Source organism: Penicillium digitatum, chromosome 2 (genome assembly GCF_016767815.1).
Source record: "Penicillium digitatum chromosome 2, complete sequence".
In the NCBI taxonomy this organism is placed as follows: Eukaryota; Fungi; Ascomycota; class Eurotiomycetes; order Eurotiales; family Aspergillaceae; genus Penicillium; species Penicillium digitatum.
The window spans coordinates 4,262,137-4,280,065 of NC_089385.1; the positions used below are offsets into that span (position 1 = coordinate 4,262,137).

The following is a 17,929-nucleotide window of genomic DNA, read 5'->3' on the forward strand; positions in this document are numbered from 1 at the left end:
CCTCCAACAGCTTGCTCTAGATGAAATTCTATTTACTCTCTGCATATTTACTGACATACTCAGAAAAGAATAGCTTTAGCCCCTATCCGTCCAAGGGTACTGCGAAAGTAGGTACTTCAGAGCCGATTGATGGATGTCGAGCGTTTTCACTGGCTACATTTCTTCGAGGTACCGATTCAAAGCATCAAACTGCCGGCATTTGATAGAAAAAAAAGGTATGGTATCTCATGAAACGATGCTAGCGTACATGTACGTATGTTGTAGGAGATTTGGGAGTTTTGTGACTTTGAGCGTTTGCCTGATTCTTGGCGCTTGAGAACTGCAGAGCAATAAACCCATGCAAGCAGACTCCTAACCGGCCCCTGTGATTTTTTTTTTCTCCAAAAATACGGACCCCGATGGTCTGAGGAGTTGTTATTACTTCATGTGCTTGTCTCCACTGAATTTCCTTTTTTTGGCTCGTCTACTTTCCCCTGCTTTCAGTAACAGCAGAAGGTGGGTGTCGAAGATTTGGAACCACCGATGAAGGAGAGTCTGGATCAGGAAGAGTCGATAGAACCTCTAGCAAAAAAGCTGGGCGAGCTGGAGTGGTATCGCAAGGAGCTGCGGAAGGTTCCATAGTGCAACCATTGGCTCAAATGCGAGGCCCTAATCACGGAAGCCGTGATTGGTAGAATCTGGGATTTATTGGCAGCGGGAGCTAGTGAGGAGATCGAGGAACCCAGTCTGTTGGATAGATGGGTGCGACCTTGGTTTTGAAGGAAGAGCGAGATCAGGGAGCAAATGACAAACATGGATTGTTGTCGAGCTTTACACCACAATGGTCATTTAGTTGATGAGAATACTGCCAAAAGAGGTATCCTGAGTGGGATACATCAAAGTGCATGCCTTGAGAAGTTGAATCATTTCGAAAGCGAGATTTTGGTGCTGGACATTGGATTCTAACAAACGCCTTTTCCGATTCAACTTATAGTCCAACAGGTTTTGGATTGAGTGGAGCTTCTGTGAGATGTACATGTACTACTACAGGGCCACAGATGGCATGCAAGATGAGTAGACTTGAGTCAAGAGTCAAGTATTCTCGTCGGATACATGCTTACCCCCCTCAATAACCTTTGTTCTCCGAGACATCCACTCATGACGCAAGAGCCCCAGAGCTGTCGGCCGATGGTCAGGATCCCACTGTAGTGCGTTTTGCATCCACTGCAAGAAGCCTTCCACATCCTCACCGTCGACATTGCCAGCTGCTAGGCTCTCGAAGCTTCGATCTGGTATGGGAGCCTGACCCGTCCAATTCCCTTCTTCGTCCCAGAACGTGGAGCCTAATCGCATCTTGTCCCGAAACTCTGGCGCAGGAGGGCCAAGTAGAGAAACTAGCTCTGCGACGTGGACCCGGTCATCAAAGGCTCCGTCTGAGTTTCGTCCGTCAATGAGCCCTTGGGAACTGGTGTAATTCCACGCCTGCATAGAGTGTGTCAGCTTCTTTCTTTTGCCGCAAAGTAAGATCCTCACAGCAACAGCGGTAGCCCAAATGTCGGCCTTGTGATCCGATTTCGATTTCAAGACCTGTTCAGGAGGCCTGTCATGTTTTTCTTCGATACGGGACATATCATCGTCGAGGAAGTCCAAACGGAGGGGAACACCATCCCCGGGGAGTATCATTGGGGTGAGAAGCTCGCCATTGCTGGGCCCGGCAATTCTTCTATCGCCGGAATCAACATTGAGTGTTGCGTTTGGCATGATGCCTACCCTGGAATCAGTCATCCATCCCCCAAACAACGATGGCGAGGGTAGATACGGGCAGTCAGGTAGCAATCGGTGTGTAGAAAATCCATCAGGATCAGCGTTTGTTGCATTGTAGACCTCATCGACTCCAGATCCATCTTGTCTCCCGAATGCATCTGTTGTGGGTCGAGTGAGGGTGCCTCGTGAACAACACAGATATAAGGGCCACGAGAGCCCTGGAGGAGAAAACGATCGCTCACTTCGTGAAGAGGACACTCGCTTTGCTGGTATAAGGTTGGTGGGTGGACCTGCCCATAAGTCTTGAGCAGATGATCCACGACATAGATCGTCAAAACAACCATTCTGGGTTCCCTGTTGTAGGCAGAGAATTAGAGCGGTATCGTTCCGGCTCAAACGAGACACTCACAATAGATCAACGGCATACCAAACAGTTGCCGTGGGCCCATAGCCAATTTTGTGCATAATTCGGCACCTGTCGTTCAGGGTTTCTTCCTCCACGGCGGGATACGTGTATGTCTCGTTGGGCTCATATCCCACCGCAAGCTCTTCTTCCGTTTGAAGAGATGAGTCCAGCAGCCGGAGATCAAAGACTGGGAAGACTTTCGGACTGGAGGTCCATTGTGATGAGCATCGACGCGACCATGCTGTTTGTCGGTCCAAGGGGGAGATCCGACGGTACGCGGAAATTGGACGTTGGGATGGAATCCCAGATCTGTGAAAAATGCAAAAATTGGTGCGAATCCGCAGAGCACTCGCTCTCCAGTTCATGACAAAAGTCGCGGGGGTTGGCGAATGCGCACCTGGTGACGGAGGGTTGAGAGATGATGAGTCCCCCTCTGCATCATCCCCGAGGTCTGTTTACATCTCGAGTCTCTTTTTGTTCTTTTCTCGTTTCCTCGTCAGATGTGTGGTTGACTTTGATCTTTTTGGACGCAAAGGCCATCTTCGCTGTCACCGGAGAAATGTAATATAAAACAAAGCGTCAGTTCTTAGTGTACAGCCGCTAAAAATAAGCTTAAACAATATTGGCTATCAGGACCTCCCGAGGTTCCTGCCCGGGGACCCCACAACGTTCATGATCGCGCGGCGATGTTTCCCATGTCCTCTACACTAGACCTTTGATGAATCTATTTGGATTACTAGAGAGAATGAAAAGAGGGAGAGATCAACCAACCCTGTGTTTCGTGGGACTCGTCAAGTGGATCTGGAGCTCCAATGCTCATCCACGACTTCATCACAGAGCCTCCACGAGAAAGCCTGGGTTGATGTTGATATGAACCTCTATAGACGTCCATGACCTTGGTTCTGTTGATGCGTTCATTTAGAGGTGATGCACGGCCATCCTACACTGTGTTAGGGGGGCTACAAAGACATGGTTGAGAGGCCTGATAGGAAGGGAAGAGAAGATGAAACGAAGAAATGAAAAGAGAAGAGGAAAGGTGGCCTTTTCAATCGTCAACCCACCTTTCCAAGAATGAGCCCTTGACAACTTTCCTAATCGGTCGGACTCAATTGCACCTAAAGTACCCTGTTACTCTATTGACATGGTTAAACATTCTCTCCTCGATGTGCCAAATAGGAATCCAATTTGTACAGGGTCCATTAGATGCAAGAATTCATCTACTAGGAGAAGATCTGTCAAGTCCCCCCTCCCCAAAAAAAATGAAAGAAAAATTTGGTTTCTTGCTTCGGTCTTGAGCAGAGAAATACCCACGTACTTTGTGGTTAACACTGTGGAATCATGACCCGCATCTGTCCAAGTCCTCCGGACGCCGGACTCCGTCTATAATTTCCCATACGCAGATCTATACCCAGACCTAGATGCCGAGATACAAAACGGGCTTAACAAGTCGTCGTTTTTAATTCCCCCTGAAACACAGCCCGTGGACTCGTGTGGGACCCGCTGTGGGCTGGACTCAGGAGACTTCAGGCTATTATTTTCTCCCCTTCTCAACTCACCTGTGTCAGTGTTAGTGGTGCTCTTTTTGGGGTTTTTTTTTGGGGTTTGTTTTTCTATGACTGTTTGAACAATTGTGATCTCTCCTACTGGCTGGTCCAAGATGGAGAGTCTTCCAGGGGCAGAGAGCCTCCATGGTCCAATTCCGGATAACCAGAATTCCACGGTGCCACAAGCGGACTCTGCTGCTGAGCAGTTTTCTCATTCCAATCTCTCGCTGTCATCTCCTCTAGCCCAGAAGAGAATTTCCTCATTACCTCATGGCAAGACGGCCCGACATGCCAAACGCCTCACCTTGAACTTTCCCATCAATCTGAACGAACCCGAGACACCCGATAACGTCACTTCACCCGGCGCCATCACCCCAGTCACACAGTCCTCAACTCGCCCTTCCACTGCTCAGCTGCCGGGAACCCCCATGGCATTTGATGTCCCCGATGATGGCTATGACTTTTTGCGGGCCATCGCCTCGCAGGAGCGGAAGGTCATGGAGCTTCGCGAGGAGCTCACTCGGGCCGAGGCAGATCTAGCGACAATCAAGAAGCAATGGGCACTGTCTGAAAAGTCTAGGAAACGGGCGGAGATCAACCACGCGGAGCCACTGGTGCCCCTCCGAACGCCGGATTTCTCAATGCCCGAGCTGCCGAGTTCGCACGGCCGGGGACAGAGCATAAGCTCAGTGGCAAGTTCCACAGTGTCACAGGAACGGATGAGCCGGGATCTAGGCAGACGGTCTAGCCTGCGTGCTGCCGCCGCCACACCAGGAACCAAGATTGGGAGCAATGGTCGGCGAGTGTTTCACGGCACACATACACGCACATTATCTCTCTTGTCGCCAGTCTCCGGCCCCGGTATTTCTTCGCGCGGAGAATCCGGTTTCCCAGATGCTGCCAGTGAACGCGTGGGTCGCACTCCGCGGTCTGCGACCTTACCATCGGTCGACCGCAACAATGCCGCTTTGATGGGTGCACAACTAGGCGAGAGCCAGGTACCGGAACATCTACTCGCACAATGGCAGAAGACGATTCCGCCACCATCGCGGGAGGCCTTGGTGCGCACAGGCAAGCAAATGGCATCCGATCTTCGCGAGGGTCTGTGGACATTTTTGGAAGATATCCGACAAGCTACGGTGGGCGAGGAAGGAATCAACGGCACAAAAACACGATCCTCACCATCCAACTCATTGGCACCATCAAATGGTCGAAAGCGGGATTCGTTGGCGGCATCCCGGAGTCGAGAACGGTTGCTAGCGGACGGCAGGCCATCACGATCATCGTCGTCGTCTTCGCGGGGGAGGGGGCCAGCGGCCGAGACAAAAACTGGTAAAGACACCAAGCCGGCGGAAATTTCCACATCTTTCTGGAATGAATTCGGCATTGATACACCCGCTCAGAAGTCTCCGAACGCTCCGCGCACCCCCTCCGACACCAAAGCCGCCAACCGAAGCGAGACGAACGAAGCCGAACACCGCGGCCACCGCTCTAGTAGTTCAATCGATGCGCAGGATGAAGATTTCGACAGCTGGGATAGCTGGGACACGCCCCTATCCGCGCACAAGACGCATACGCCCTCATCGAGTCGATCCACAGTTGCATCCAAACATGATCAGTCGCCCACCACACAGGATAGCAGCCCTCGAACCAGTGCTAGGTACCGTTCGACCTTTTCTGACTTCATCTATGACAACCTCGTTATGCGCTGACCACGCTCCTAGCTTTGGCGATTTGTACCCGGCTTCCTCTGCCCTTGATCCTAGTGTCACTGAGGGCATCCCCTGGCCTGCAATTACCAAGCTTGCTCCATCGAAGCTTCAACGGACTGCTTCCAATCTGATGGCAGAGTGGGAGCGCTCGCTGTCGCCTTCTTCGGAGCGAACTGCCTCTCCTTCATTCAGTCGCAAGGACAGCAAGAAGGATTAACTGGGTTCTGTCTTTCCTTTCTTGCACATACTTGCTACCTCTTCTTCGACCCTACGCACGAAATTCTGTAGGGCTACGACATTTGAAATATACCACACGAGAGCGTTGCTTCTTCTCCTGTTGATAAATGGCCTTTCCTTTGCTACCTTCGAAGATTGTGCAGGCTTCAATTTACTTCCAAGATTTGTTGAAATACCAGTTGATTTGATCACGATAAATGTTGCTTGTGGTTCCTTAGTTTCATGACTACAACGAGTTTTCATTCCGTCTTTGATTTGTTTTGGAAAATACAGTCGTACACAACAGCGCCTCTAAGACTGTTTGCTCAATGTTGTTCCTCCACCTATGGCGACATTGCGCCGATAACGGCACGATGATTTTGCGGAGCCTGATTATCACGTGCAAAGCTGCGCTTCAGGCTTTTCTAGTTTCCCGTAAAAATAAATTTGTGGTTCAGTTACTCGCCTCCGCAAGATCTCCGCGTTCGATGTTTTGCTCGATCACGCGATTTCTTATCTCGCTGAGGTCCAGTGAATCGATCGTTCCGGACAACTTGGATCTAACCCAGCCAGTAAAATCTACGACCATCTTCTTATCCCAACCTCTCCCGCTTCAACTTTGAATATGGCTTTTCCAGGCACAACAGGGACTGCGATCCCGATGACCTCCCTAGGAGGTAACCCAGGCACGCAGGGAATGAGTGAGCAAGAACAAGCTATGGTCAAGATGGTTCGTCCTCGTCTCAGATGTGCATTTGATCCAATATTAATGAACTTCGGAATAGATGCAACGTGGTATGGAGTCCTGTCCCATTAAGACGGTTATTTCGGGTACCATGGGTTTCGGTCTTGGTGGTGCTTTTGGTCTCTTCATGGCCAGTGTAAGTTGGGAATTGAAAGGTGACGCCTCCATTTTCAAATCTAATATACATCCGTTCTAGATGTCCTACGACTCGACCTTCACACCCCAGGGCCGCGCCATCGCCGACCTCCCCTGGCGCGAACAAGTCCGCCGCGGTTTCAAGGATATGGGCGCTCGCTCCTGGTCCTCTGCTAAGAACTTCGGTATCGTCGGTGCGCTCTACTCCGGCACCGAGTGCTGCATCGAAGGCCTCCGCGCAAAGAACGATCTTACCAACAGTGTTGCCGCCGGTTGTGTCACCGGTGGGATTCTCGGCGCAAAGGCTGGTCCTCAGGCTGCTGCCTTCGGTTGCGCGGGCTTCGCAGCGTTCAGTGCAGCTATTGATGCCTACATGAGAATGCCCGGTGATGAGTAAACGGTTCATTCCAATCCAACTTGGAAGCACGACCTTGTTCCGTCGTTTGGCCCTTTTGCTGCCAGGCGGCCTTGCTTGGTTGCGCTTTCTGACCTGTACATTTCTATGGCATCTGGCGTTCTGGAACAGAACGGAAGCATTGCGGGCGTTTCGGTTGTTCTTGTCTATTTTGCTGGGAGCATGGCTTTTCCGGCCTGTCTCCCCTGCGTCGCATGTCATGTTTGATGCCTCCATTGTATGGCCTCGACATGGTGGGTTGCTTCATCTTAGATTCTTTTGGGGTCTGGCTCTTTACTATTTTGTACAATACCAGGCGTGGACATAAATACACCACTGACCTTTCGAGACTCACCTCTCACGCTTGATACCAAATTATTCTATGCTCATTTGCCACACCCCCATAAAAGTCCTCGCTACAAATTTCAAAGACTCGACTGATGTCGAATCTGCGCCACCTTTTCCGGTAGATGGCAAACCACATCTGTCCCAACAGCAGAGTTAAACAGGGTCTGGACTCAATCACCATATTTACACACATTCCAATTTATTCCTTTCAAAGTTCAAAAGCTTGGACGAGAATACAGTTTGTTCGGTTTATACACAGTCCTAAGGCAATACAATATACTTCTCCAGGTGCTTGGGAATGGCACCACGGAGGTTTTTGCTCTCGAGCCAGGTGCTGGAGAACAAGCGATCCGCATACCGATAAGCACCGTCACAGAGAATGGTGACAACGGTGTTACCCTTGCCCAACTTCTCGGCAACCTCCTTGGCAGCCACCACGTTCATCGCGGAACTGGCACCGAGGTACAGACCCTCCTCATCCAAACAGCGGTAAACCATCTCGATGGTCTTCTCATCACTAATGCTCACAGAGCCATCTAGCAAGTCAATATCGGGCTGAAGGTTATTTGTCACACGGCCTTGGCCGATACCCTCAGTGATACTGCTACCAGAGCGGTCAATGAGTGTGCCACCACTTTGGATGTAGCTATGGAGAACACTGCCTGGAGGATCGGCGAGGAAGCTCTTGACGCGTCCGTCACTGACAGTCTTCAGATAGCGGGTGGTACCAGCTAGGGTGCCTCCAGTTCCGGTAGCACATGTAAAGGCGTCGATCTTGCCCTCAGTCTGTGCCCAGATCTCGGGCCCGGTAGTGTCGATGTGTGCTTGACGATTGGCAACGTTATCGAACTGGTTGGTCCAGACTGCGTTATCCAATGACTCGGCATGCCGGCGTGCCTGGTGGTTATAGTTCTGCGGGTTGTCGAAGGCCACTGCGGGGACTGGGTGTACTTCCGCACCCAACAGACGGAGCAGGTCAATCTTGCCCTGCGACTGGGTGTTGGGCATATAGATCACTAGCTTGTAGCCCTTTGACCGGCAGACATGCGCCAGTCCAATACCCGTGTTTCCAGCTGTTCCCTCCACGACAGTGCCACCGGGCTTCAGGAGCCCCTTCTCCTCTGCATCTTTTACCACGAAGAGCGCTGCGCGGTCCTTCACGCTACCTCCGGGGTTCTGAAATTCGGCTTTTCCAAGGACATTGCAGCCGGTCTGCTCAGAAAGCTTCTTTAATCGGATCAGTGGGGTGTTGCCAATTGCTGTAGTATCCAAGTCAGCCTCAAAGTGTATGCAAGGGTGCGCTCGGAGTTAGTCATACCCTCGGTCAATCCATTGACAACACCCTGGGCGCTTGACACCCGGGCGCAGTAGGCAGTAGACCCCTCCGCAGCAGCACGAGTCGCTGTAGTGGCGAATAGCCGGACACTTTGTCGAAACATCCTGCCAGGACTTGCAATGCAGGAACAAAGGTCCGTTCCATCGACCTTCGGGGAATGACGACCTCCCGCACCTCCGATGGTCGGCATTCGTCAGCTCACGTGCGTCTACTACCCTTATCGGCTATCGGCCACCCGATTTGGGCTGTTTGTTTACCGCCAAGACCTCCACTTCTTTGATCGGTCCCGCAGTCTGCGATGCTTTTCGCCTCTGAATAATCAACGCTTACCAACAACACAACAATGCCTGGCAGAGTCGCCGCCCGTTCGACATCTGCAACGACACGCAGGTCGTCAGCACAGCCCTCTGCGTCTGGGCGTGCTGGCTCCGTTACTCCATCGTTTGCGATCCCCGAAGAACCGACAGAGCCAACATCATCCCCCACTTTGCGTCGTGATGTGTGCTTGCTCTTTGCAGATGCTCAACGCTCGACTACCGGTCACCGAAAGCTTGTGGTGCGCCTGCGCAAGCTCCAAGAGTTTTGCTGTGGCATCTCTCAAAGAAAGAACACCAAGGGAAAAGACCAAGAGCCTGAGGAGGCATTGATTCCTGGCGAGGAAACCAAGGCCGAGAAGGAGTTTAACGTGGAAGTCGGCCGCTGCATGCTTCGGATTCTCATAATCAAGAAGAGTGAGCCTGTTGGAGATCGAATTTTGCGTTTCTTGGGGACTTTCCTCAGTCATGCCGCAGAGAAAGATAATGAGATTTTTGCTTCGGGTGAAGACGAGGACCACAATCCTGAGACACCAACTGCGCGCCTCACATCTAATCTTATTGCGCTTATGGGACCCGTGATGGGTGCCAAGGACAAGATGGTGCGCTTCCGCGCAACCCAAATTACCGCCCACATTGTGAACTCGCTAGAATCAATTGACGACGAGCTATACCATACAATAAGACAGGGCCTTCTAAGGCGCCTCCGCGATAAGGAGGCATCAGTGCGGGTACAGGCGGTCCTGGGATTAGGACGTCTGGCGGGAGATGACGGAGAAGACGATAGCAACGACGACAACTCTGCTCTTCTTGAGAAGCTGATCGAAATTATGCAAAACGATACAAGTGCCGAAGTTCGCAAAGCCCTTCTCACAAATCTCCCTCTGGCTCCAGTGACGCTTCCCTATCTCCTGGAGCGCGCTCGGGATCTGGATGCCCCTACAAGACGTGCATTGTACTCACGTCTCCTCCCTACCTTGGGCGACTTCCGTCATTTGTCTCTATCAATGAGAGAAAAGCTTCTCCGATGGGGTCTACGTGATCGCGATGAAGGTGTTCGCAAGGCTACAGCGAAGTTATTCTATGATAGATGGGTTGAGGATTGCGCTGGCACGAACAATGACCCGAATCAGGCACCGACAGGCCAGTGCTCTGCACCCGACATCAACGCACTACTCGAACTTTTGGAGAGAATTGACGTAGTCAACTCTGGAATGGAAAGCGGAATTGCACACGAGGCAATGCGTGGATTTTGGGAGGGTCGTGCGGACTATCGTGAAGCTGTTGTCTTTGATGAGCCTTTTTGGGAGAATCTTACTGGTGAATCTGCGTTCTTGCTCCGGTCCTTCAACGACTTCTGCCGTGTGGAGAATGAAGGCAAGTATGAAAGCCTAGCAGACGACAAGATGCCTGAGGTTACCGCGATGGCCTACTTCCTAGGCAAATACATCACTAATTTCTTGGAGCGGAAAAAAATTTCCAAAGAGTCTGGTGAAGCGAACGATGATGACGCTGTTGAGCACGAATTTGTTGTGGAGCAGTTGCTCCATATCGCCATCACTCTAGATTACAGCGACGAGGTCGGTCGACGAAAGATGTTCTCGCTTCTGCGAGAAACTTTGGCCGTGCCAGAACTCCCGGAGGAGAGCACGAAACTCGTCGTTGAAACACTCCGATGTGTCTGCGGGCCTGACACTGCGGCTGAAGCCGAATTTTGCAGTGTGGTCCTTGAAGCTATTGCCGAAGTTCACGATACCATCACCACCGAGGATAGCTTTGTTTCTGCCAGGTCAGAGATCAGTGACGACACTAGCAGACGATCCGAAACCCCGGGGGATGAGAAGGTCGTCCCCTTCAATAAGGAGGAGGCCAAGGCCAAGATCGTCCGCGAGATTGTTATTAATATGAAGTGTCTGTACATTGCTCAGTGTATGTTGCAGAATGTCCAGGGCCACCTGCAGCAGAACATGAATCTTGTTACTATGCTCAATAACCTTGTGGTGCCCGCTGTTCGCAGCCACGAAGCCCCAATCAGAGAGCGTGGTCTATTGTGCTTGGGCCTTTGCTGTCTTCTTGACAAGGTCAGTATCTTCTCTTTTGAACCAAGCTGCGGTTCGCTGTTCGCTAATGGTTGATTTCACAGAATTTGGCCGAAGAAAACATGACCCTCTTCATTCACTGCTATAGCAAGGGTCACGAGGCATTGCAGGTCACGGCTTTACAAATCCTCTGTGACATGATCACGACTCACCCGTCTCTACTTGCTCCTGTCACTCAGGCTGATGGCGAAACTGTCACTCCCCCTCCCATGCAGAAGCCTCTGCTCAAGGTGTTCGCCCGAGCTCTGCGTGCCAACTCCCCCAACAGCGTGCAGTCCGGAGCAGCCGCCGCTCTCTGCAAGCTGCTACTCACCAACACCTTCACTCCCTCTGGGCCGAACATCCCACCCGCAATCCAGGAACACAATCAAAATGCCGTTGAATCTCTCTTGTTGTCCCTCGTGGTCTCCTTCTACCACCCACGCACTCGTGAAAACCCAGCACTACGACAGTCGTTGGCTTATTTCTTCCCTGTTTACTGCCATTCCCGCGTGGAAAACACGCAGCACATGCGCCGAGTAGCTGTACCAGTGATCCGGGCTGTAATGAATGCTGCGGAGGAGCACTACTCACTCGAGGCCGAGGAAGACAGTGATGGGGAAATCGACCCAAGCGTCGGCGAGCGCGAGGTCAAGGCTCTCATGACTGGTGTTGTTGGTATGCTTTCTGAGTGGACTGATGAGCGCCGAGTCGTTGGCCTCGGCGGTGAACGAATTCTGGCCGGCGGCACTGCAAGCTCCAATGTTTGTGGATGGGTTCACCTCGCCCTGGTCAAGGAGATTCTCGAGCGTGTACTCGGTATCAGCGCTGCCGCCAATCGCTGCTCGCGCGAGGAACGCAAGCTTCTCTTCTCCCTCCTTAGCAAGCTTTACTTTGCCGCTCCCACAGTGCCTGCACGAGCTAGTTCTCGTGTCCCCGAAGGCGATGATCCATTCCGAACTAGCATTCGCAGTGCTACGGGTGTCGAAATCGATCCCGAAAACACCGCCCTGGCGACCGAGGTCAAGGAACTATTGGACCAAACCATTGAAGAGGGTCTCGCCGCCGAAGCCTCTAGCCGAAATGCTCTCGTCAAGGCCAAGAACGCTATCCTCAAGATCATTGCCGTTGCCCAGGATGGTCGCGCTGCTAGTGTTCGTCCCCGCGAAGGTACTGAAGAGCCTGACCTTGACGGCGCTAGTGTACGCTCTGGTAGTGTTCGTCGCTCTGTGGACCCTACTGGTGGATACAGCCGTCGTCATTTCTCTGTTGAGCCCAGTATCATGGAGGAAGACGAGGGTGAGGATGATAGCCGTCTTCCTTCTGTCAGGGCTAATCGTCCCATGGTGTCGATTGAACCTAGTATTATGGAAGAAGATGAAGAAGATGACCTTGATACTAGTCGGGGGACAATAATCAAGGAAGAGACGGGTGATGAGTGATGATTGTTCCAAGGTTTGGTTGGCGTTGGTTGAAGTTCGGGCTTTGGGGTTTAGGCTTCTGTACATTTTTGTTTTCTTTCAGTGTCTGATATTTCGAATACCTTTTGCATGAATGCCACTATACGAGTCCCTCATACCTGCATGTTATGGATACATTCCCACGTGATGTTCCACGTGATGATATATTTTAACAGCGGCAGAGACTTGACGTTAGGAATGTCCACATTGTCCATCTTGTCTGTCTTGTCTGCATTGTCTGTATTGTCCGTTTTGTCTATCATGTCCATATTGTCCATCTAATCTTGATTTGTCTCGGTTCTGGGTATGTTTCACATGTACATCTACATGTGTCAAACCAAGCAATTGCTTTTGCCTTTGGTGTACAATTATTTTGATGCACAGCCTACATTGGTATATGATAGTTCTGAAAGTTTCCAATCAAAAGTGTTCGCTAGTAGAAAGACAGAGATGTTTATATGTATCTACTAGATCTACGATATCCACTCTATCAGTTCTCTTCCTCGTTCTCCCCAATCCGAAATGCCGTACTAGACAGGGATCTGGGCCCGGTTGGGGTTGCACGGTCAAGACTAGTCCGAACACACAATTTCCAGTGGAATTTGAAGGATAGAAGATTCGATGAAAGAGAGAGAGAGAGAGAGAGAGAAATAAGAGGATTCATTTCTTACTGTCGTTTAAGAATAACATCTAATTCATTTTTGTAAGTGTATAATCTCCGTTTCCCCCTCCCCCCCGTGAACCCCGAAACTTTTCATTTTCTCTCAAAACTCCACCGAGTTGGCTCTTTTCTTCTTCCCCCCCCCTTTCCCTTCTCTTATTCCCCGGGCTTTCTCTTCTATTCTCACCACTCTCTTCTCCGGCCTTGTCTTTGTCTTCTGCCTTTCTCGCAGAGACATCTTCCCCCCCCCATCTTCCCCCGGGATTCCCTTGCCGCTCCGTTGGCACCGGACAAGTCAGCGATGGCGGCCGTTTCAGCACCAACCCCCAAGCTGGATCGATACATCGTCATCCACGTTGCAACCACCTGTGACGAGCATGGCGTATATGTCACTAAGGACTCGGCTGAGGTCATTGAACTAGGATGGATCTTGTTGGACACAAAGACCTGCGAGGAAGTCCGTTCCCCCAAACATCCTTCTACCCAACATTCAATTTCCGAAAGCTGACACCTTTTTTTTCCTCAATTGTTTAGCTGCACCGTGAAAGTGTTCTCGTCAAGCCCGTCAATACGCCGATCACCCCGCTTTGCAGTAAGATCGTCTTGAAAACAACTTTTGGATCATATTAGGTTTTGCTGGGAATCAATTTGTGGCTGACTATAATCTGAAGCGAGCTTGACCACATTGACATGGGAACACGTTCGCTCCGCAGGTACTTTCCGGGACGCCATCTCTCGATTCGACGCCTTCGCTCAGGAACACCTCACTAGCAAACACCTTGAGTTTGCTTTTGTGACGTTAGACTCGTGGGATCTGCGCGTGCAGCTGCCCCGCGAGGCCCGCGACAAGGCAGTCGTGCTGCCCGCATACCTGCAGCATTCCCGCACTTTCGACCTGCGAACTGAATATCAACGCTGGCAGACCCATCACCCTGAGTCGCTGCCTTTCGGTCCCAGCTCCCTCTCCAACATCTGCGCTGCCCTTGAGGTTGAGCCCGTTCAGTCGTCCGCCCCGATCAAGCACAATCTTCCTTTCCACTTGCAAGCCTTGGCCCCCGCTTCGCCCCGCCGTGCCATGGAGGAATCTGTTACTCTCGCCCGTGTCCTTCGTGGTTTGATTCGCAAGTCGCAGCCACCCCAGGATCACCCTGAGATCCTCACTCGTCCTATGGATGCTCATGCCGATGTTCGGGCCTTTTTGGCGGAACGCAGCAAGGTCCTGCACCTTAGTGGCCTGCCACACGATACCACTCAGTCTGAACTGGAGAGCTGGTTCACCCAGTTCGGTGGTCGTCCCATCGCCTTTTGGACCCTGCGGACGCCAGACCAGCACAAGCCTACTGGCACTGGTTTTGCCGTCTTCTCTTCGCACGAGGAGGTGAGTTGTCTCTTTTGATTGTTCCATGATACAGAAACTTGCCATGTTTTTCCCCTTGTTTCGCCTGCTAACTGACTACTAGGCTGCTGAGAGCCTGTGCATGAACGGCCGTGCGCTCAACGAGAAAGCGATTGAGGTCTCTCCCTCTTCTAGCCGGGTTCTGGATCGGGCTGCCGAGATCCTCACTCCTTTCCCACCGTCCAAGAACCGCCCCCGCCCTGGTGACTGGACTTGCCCGTCTTGCGGCTTCTCTAACTTCCAGCGCCGCACAGCATGTTTCCGCTGCTCGTTCCCCGCCATGGCGGCCGCACCTGACCCAATGAATTACGGAAACTACGGCTACGGACCGCCATCAATGATGCCTCCTCACATGGGTCACGGTGGCGGCCACGGTATGGGTGGTGGTCACTCACGTGGTATGGGGGGCAACGGCGGTGTTGTTCCCTTCCGCGCTGGTGACTGGAAGTGCGGTTCCGAGGGTTGTGGCTATCACAACTTCGCGAAGAACATCAACTGCCTACGCTGCGGTGCCCCTCGCTCGGGCGCTGCCGTCGTGGCAGATTCGGCATTCCCGTCACCGATGGATCCACCGTCGCAATTCAATATGGGACCTAATTCTATGGCTAGCACTCCTGCCCCTGCTCCGTTCGCCTCCACCGCTGGCGGCTTCGGTGGTTTCAGCCAGCAATTCGGTGGCCCGCCCAACAACTACGCTCTGCCCTCCGGTGGTCTGGGTAGCAACACCCCCGGTGCGTACCCTCCCATGGGTCAGATGAACTCGGGCTACGGCTCTTCCACCACCTCGCACTCAGCCGCCTCTTTCGCCAACCCGGCCACTCAGGCCGCTTTCACTGGTGCTGACCACGGCGTGCCCTCCACCAGCGCCGCGAACGGCGCCTTCTACGGCACCGATGGTACCAGTGACCCCTTTGCCTTCCTGTCGAGCGGTCTCGGTGGGCTGACGGTGTCTGATGACCCCCACTCTCGTCGCAATGGCTCCGGTGCCAACAAGTCGCCCGCTTAAATTATTGGTCTAGTTGTACCTACTTCACGCCCCACTCACGAACTGGGCGCTCACACTTATGTTGTCCATATTGCAACCCTGCATTGTGGCGGGTTTCTGCGTTGGTTGATATTCGTTGATACGCATTTGTATAAGGGATTCTGCAGTTTTGGTGCATCGGGTTGGAAGGAGCAGGCGGGTTAGCGTTGTCGAAGATTTCGGATTTCTTTTTCTCGCCTTCGCCGCCCTGTGCTTTTTTGCGTGATGCTTTTTATCGTTGGGTTTTTGGTTTGTTTTTTTTTGGTTTGTGTTTTTTTTTTTTTCCTTTTTTTGTTCTTGTTCTTACTTCTGGTTGTGGGGGCAGTTTTTCCTCCATCTTTGTGATTTCCATCTTGCGCTATATGGTTTGTTATCTTTCTCGAGGGGAATGAGCCCCCCTTGTAGGGGTGTGTGGTGCATGTATTTTTGAAAGTTCCGGCCATCTCTGGTTTATTGTCGGCAGGCATGGACACATGTGCGTTGGGTTTGCCCTGCTTTTGGCATTGCATTTTAGATATTTTGTGGGCTCCCTTTCTGCACTCTTTGGTCATGGGAAGCATCGGAGAATTCACGGTCTTGATCTGGGTGGGGATATACTGGGACTCCGTTTGGGGTGTTGGGGATTTACTTTGAAGCTTGGGCATCGGAATCGAAGGGATCTCTTTGGGGTCGAAGCACTGTGAATGCAAAAAAAAAACCATTGTCTCTATACATTTTTATATGCGTTATCGTTCTGTAAGTGGTGTGACTATGTAAATTCTGGTGGATTCGGTGTTGTATTCTTGGATGTTTAAATGGTCAAATGTTATAGGTGTGCTTGTTGAGTAGTTCTAATGAACTCTAGACTAATTTGTCTTTTTCCTGAGATCATTGTTCATAACATGGATTTGCTTCTATTGAAGTTCCACCGGAAAATTAGGTCACGTAAAAGGTACATGCAACTAGTATGGTGCATCCATACTTAACAGAAGTACCTCGAAGGTTGGCGCTTGAGGCAGCCGTAGGCTTTCGCGTCCACCGCCCGGAACCCGTCATTGCTCCAACTCAATAACCCAGTTGACCTCAGCTACTTGACACTCGTCTGCATTGCCCTTGTTCTACCTCGTTCCTTCTTTAAACTTGTTATCTCCACCAATTTCTAATTACCACTCATCTGCTCGTCCTTGATTCACAATGTCCGGATACGACCGAGCTCTTTCAGGTAAGCTAGGTCCCCACGTCCCAGCTCCCTTTGCTCCTGACCATGAAGAAAGCTGTGTCGTGCTAACTTATCGCAGTCTTCAGGTATGCGGACTATAAGCTAGACTCTAGCTCCAGAGTTTGTTTTCTAACCCTCTCCCAAGTCCCGATGGACACGTCTTCCAGGTTGAATATGCCATGGAGGCTGTGAAGCGAGGTAAGATCTCCGTTATTTGCTTCCTTAGAAGCTTTGTCTGCTTCATTTTTTGCTGTAACTCTTGTTTTTCTCATACAAAGACACAAGTCGTTGATGGTGGGTGATTATAGGAACTTGCGCTGTTGGTGTCAAAGGCAAGGATATCGTCGTCCTCGGTTGCGAAAAGCGTTCCGCCCTCAAGCTTCAAGATACCCGCATTACCCCCTCCAAGATCGCCCTGGTGGATGACCACATCTGTCTCGCCTTTGCTGGACTGAATGCCGATGCCCGCATCCTTATCGACAAGGCCCGCTTAGAGGCTCAGTCCCACCGCCTGACCGTCGAGGACCCCTCCAGCATCGAGTATATTACGAAATATATTGCTGGCGTTCAGCAGAGATACACACAGAGTGGTGGTGTACGTCCATTTGGTATCAGTACGCTTGTGGTTGGATTTGACCAGAACGACTCCACTCCGCGACTGTACCAGACCGAGCCGTCTGGAATCTACTCAGCCTGGTAGGTATTTTCCGAGATAAGTCGTTCACATTGGTTACACACTAATCTATCTTCTCTCGATGCAGGAAAGCCAACGCCATCGGTCGTTCCAGCAAGACCGTCCGCGAATTCCTTGAGCGCAACCACCAGGAGGACATGGACCGTGAGCAGACAATTCAGCTGACCATCAAGTCTCTGCTTGAGGTTGTGCAGACGGGTGCCAAGAACATCGAGGTCGCCATTATGGCGCCCGGGAAGACTCTTGAGATGCTCCCAGATGACCAGATTGAGTCGTACGTGAAGAACATCGAGACTGAGAAACAGGAGGAAGCGGCCAAGAAGAAGACCCGGACAGGGACCACAACGGCGGCTATCCTTACCAGGCCGGGTGGCGGCGAGTCGACCGATTAAATGCTAGAGTTGGAAGAGTGTAGAGCCTGAGAGGTGACTGGATCGCTGATGTGTTTCAATTTACAGTAGCGTTGGGCCTCTTCCTTGACGAGAATCCAAAATCATGAAGTTTAAAACACATGTCCCGGTTTCT

General features: G+C 51.6%; 7 protein-coding genes across 7 annotated transcripts; 5 read left to right on the forward strand and 2 right to left on the reverse strand.

Moving 5' to 3' along the window:
• Nucleotides 1-1,071: 1,071 nt before the first annotated feature.
• Pdw03_7515 (Serine/threonine-protein kinase DCLK) lies at nt 1,072-2,514 on the reverse strand (the record flags this gene model as incomplete). The annotated part of the gene is made up of 4 exons (XM_066101677.1): nt 1,072-1,461; nt 1,513-1,745; nt 1,799-2,097; nt 2,153-2,514. The coding sequence occupies 4 exons, from the start codon at nt 2,512-2,514 to the stop codon at nt 1,072-1,074; spliced, it is 1,284 nt and encodes a 427-aa protein (XP_065956760.1).
• A 1,292-nt stretch (nt 2,515-3,806) lies between these two features.
• On the forward strand, nt 3,807-5,622 carry Pdw03_7516 (mst3-like protein kinase; the record flags this gene model as incomplete). The annotated part of the gene is made up of 4 exons (XM_066101678.1): nt 3,807-4,902; nt 4,964-5,025; nt 5,097-5,353; nt 5,418-5,622. 4 exons carry the CDS (start codon nt 3,807-3,809, stop codon nt 5,620-5,622), a joined length of 1,620 nt encoding a protein of 539 aa, XP_065956761.1.
• A 624-nt stretch (nt 5,623-6,246) lies between these two features.
• Nucleotides 6,247-6,898, forward strand: Pdw03_7517 (Mitochondrial import inner membrane translocase subunit (TIM22), putative; the record flags this gene model as incomplete). Its single annotated transcript, XM_014678318.1, has 3 exons — nt 6,247-6,351; nt 6,407-6,502; nt 6,563-6,898. The coding sequence occupies 3 exons, from the start codon at nt 6,247-6,249 to the stop codon at nt 6,896-6,898; spliced, it is 537 nt and encodes a 178-aa protein (XP_014533804.1).
• Nucleotides 6,899-7,504: 606 nt separating this feature from the next.
• Nucleotides 7,505-8,682, reverse strand: Pdw03_7518 (Cysteine synthase; the record flags this gene model as incomplete). The annotated part of the gene is made up of 2 exons (XM_014678317.1): nt 7,505-8,502; nt 8,562-8,682. The coding sequence occupies 2 exons, from the start codon at nt 8,680-8,682 to the stop codon at nt 7,505-7,507; spliced, it is 1,119 nt and encodes a 372-aa protein (XP_014533803.1).
• Nucleotides 8,683-8,922: 240 nt separating this feature from the next.
• Nucleotides 8,923-12,413, forward strand: Pdw03_7519 (Armadillo-like helical; the record flags this gene model as incomplete). The annotated part of the gene is made up of 2 exons (XM_014678316.1): nt 8,923-10,974; nt 11,037-12,413. The coding sequence occupies 2 exons, from the start codon at nt 8,923-8,925 to the stop codon at nt 12,411-12,413; spliced, it is 3,429 nt and encodes a 1,142-aa protein (XP_014533802.1).
• A 980-nt stretch (nt 12,414-13,393) lies between these two features.
• Nucleotides 13,394-15,494, forward strand: Pdw03_7520 (RNA binding protein (Arp), putative; the record flags this gene model as incomplete). The annotated part of the gene is made up of 4 exons (XM_014678315.1): nt 13,394-13,549; nt 13,627-13,684; nt 13,764-14,470; nt 14,553-15,494. 4 exons carry the CDS (start codon nt 13,394-13,396, stop codon nt 15,492-15,494), a joined length of 1,863 nt encoding a protein of 620 aa, XP_014533801.1.
• A 1,191-nt stretch (nt 15,495-16,685) lies between these two features.
• On the forward strand, nt 16,686-17,796 carry Pdw03_7521 (Proteasome, alpha-subunit, conserved site; the record flags this gene model as incomplete). Its single annotated transcript, XM_066101679.1, has 5 exons — nt 16,686-16,713; nt 16,790-16,796; nt 16,856-16,908; nt 17,019-17,406; nt 17,472-17,796. The coding sequence occupies 5 exons, from the start codon at nt 16,686-16,688 to the stop codon at nt 17,794-17,796; spliced, it is 801 nt and encodes a 266-aa protein (XP_065956762.1).
• Nucleotides 17,797-17,929: the final 133 nt, after the last annotated feature.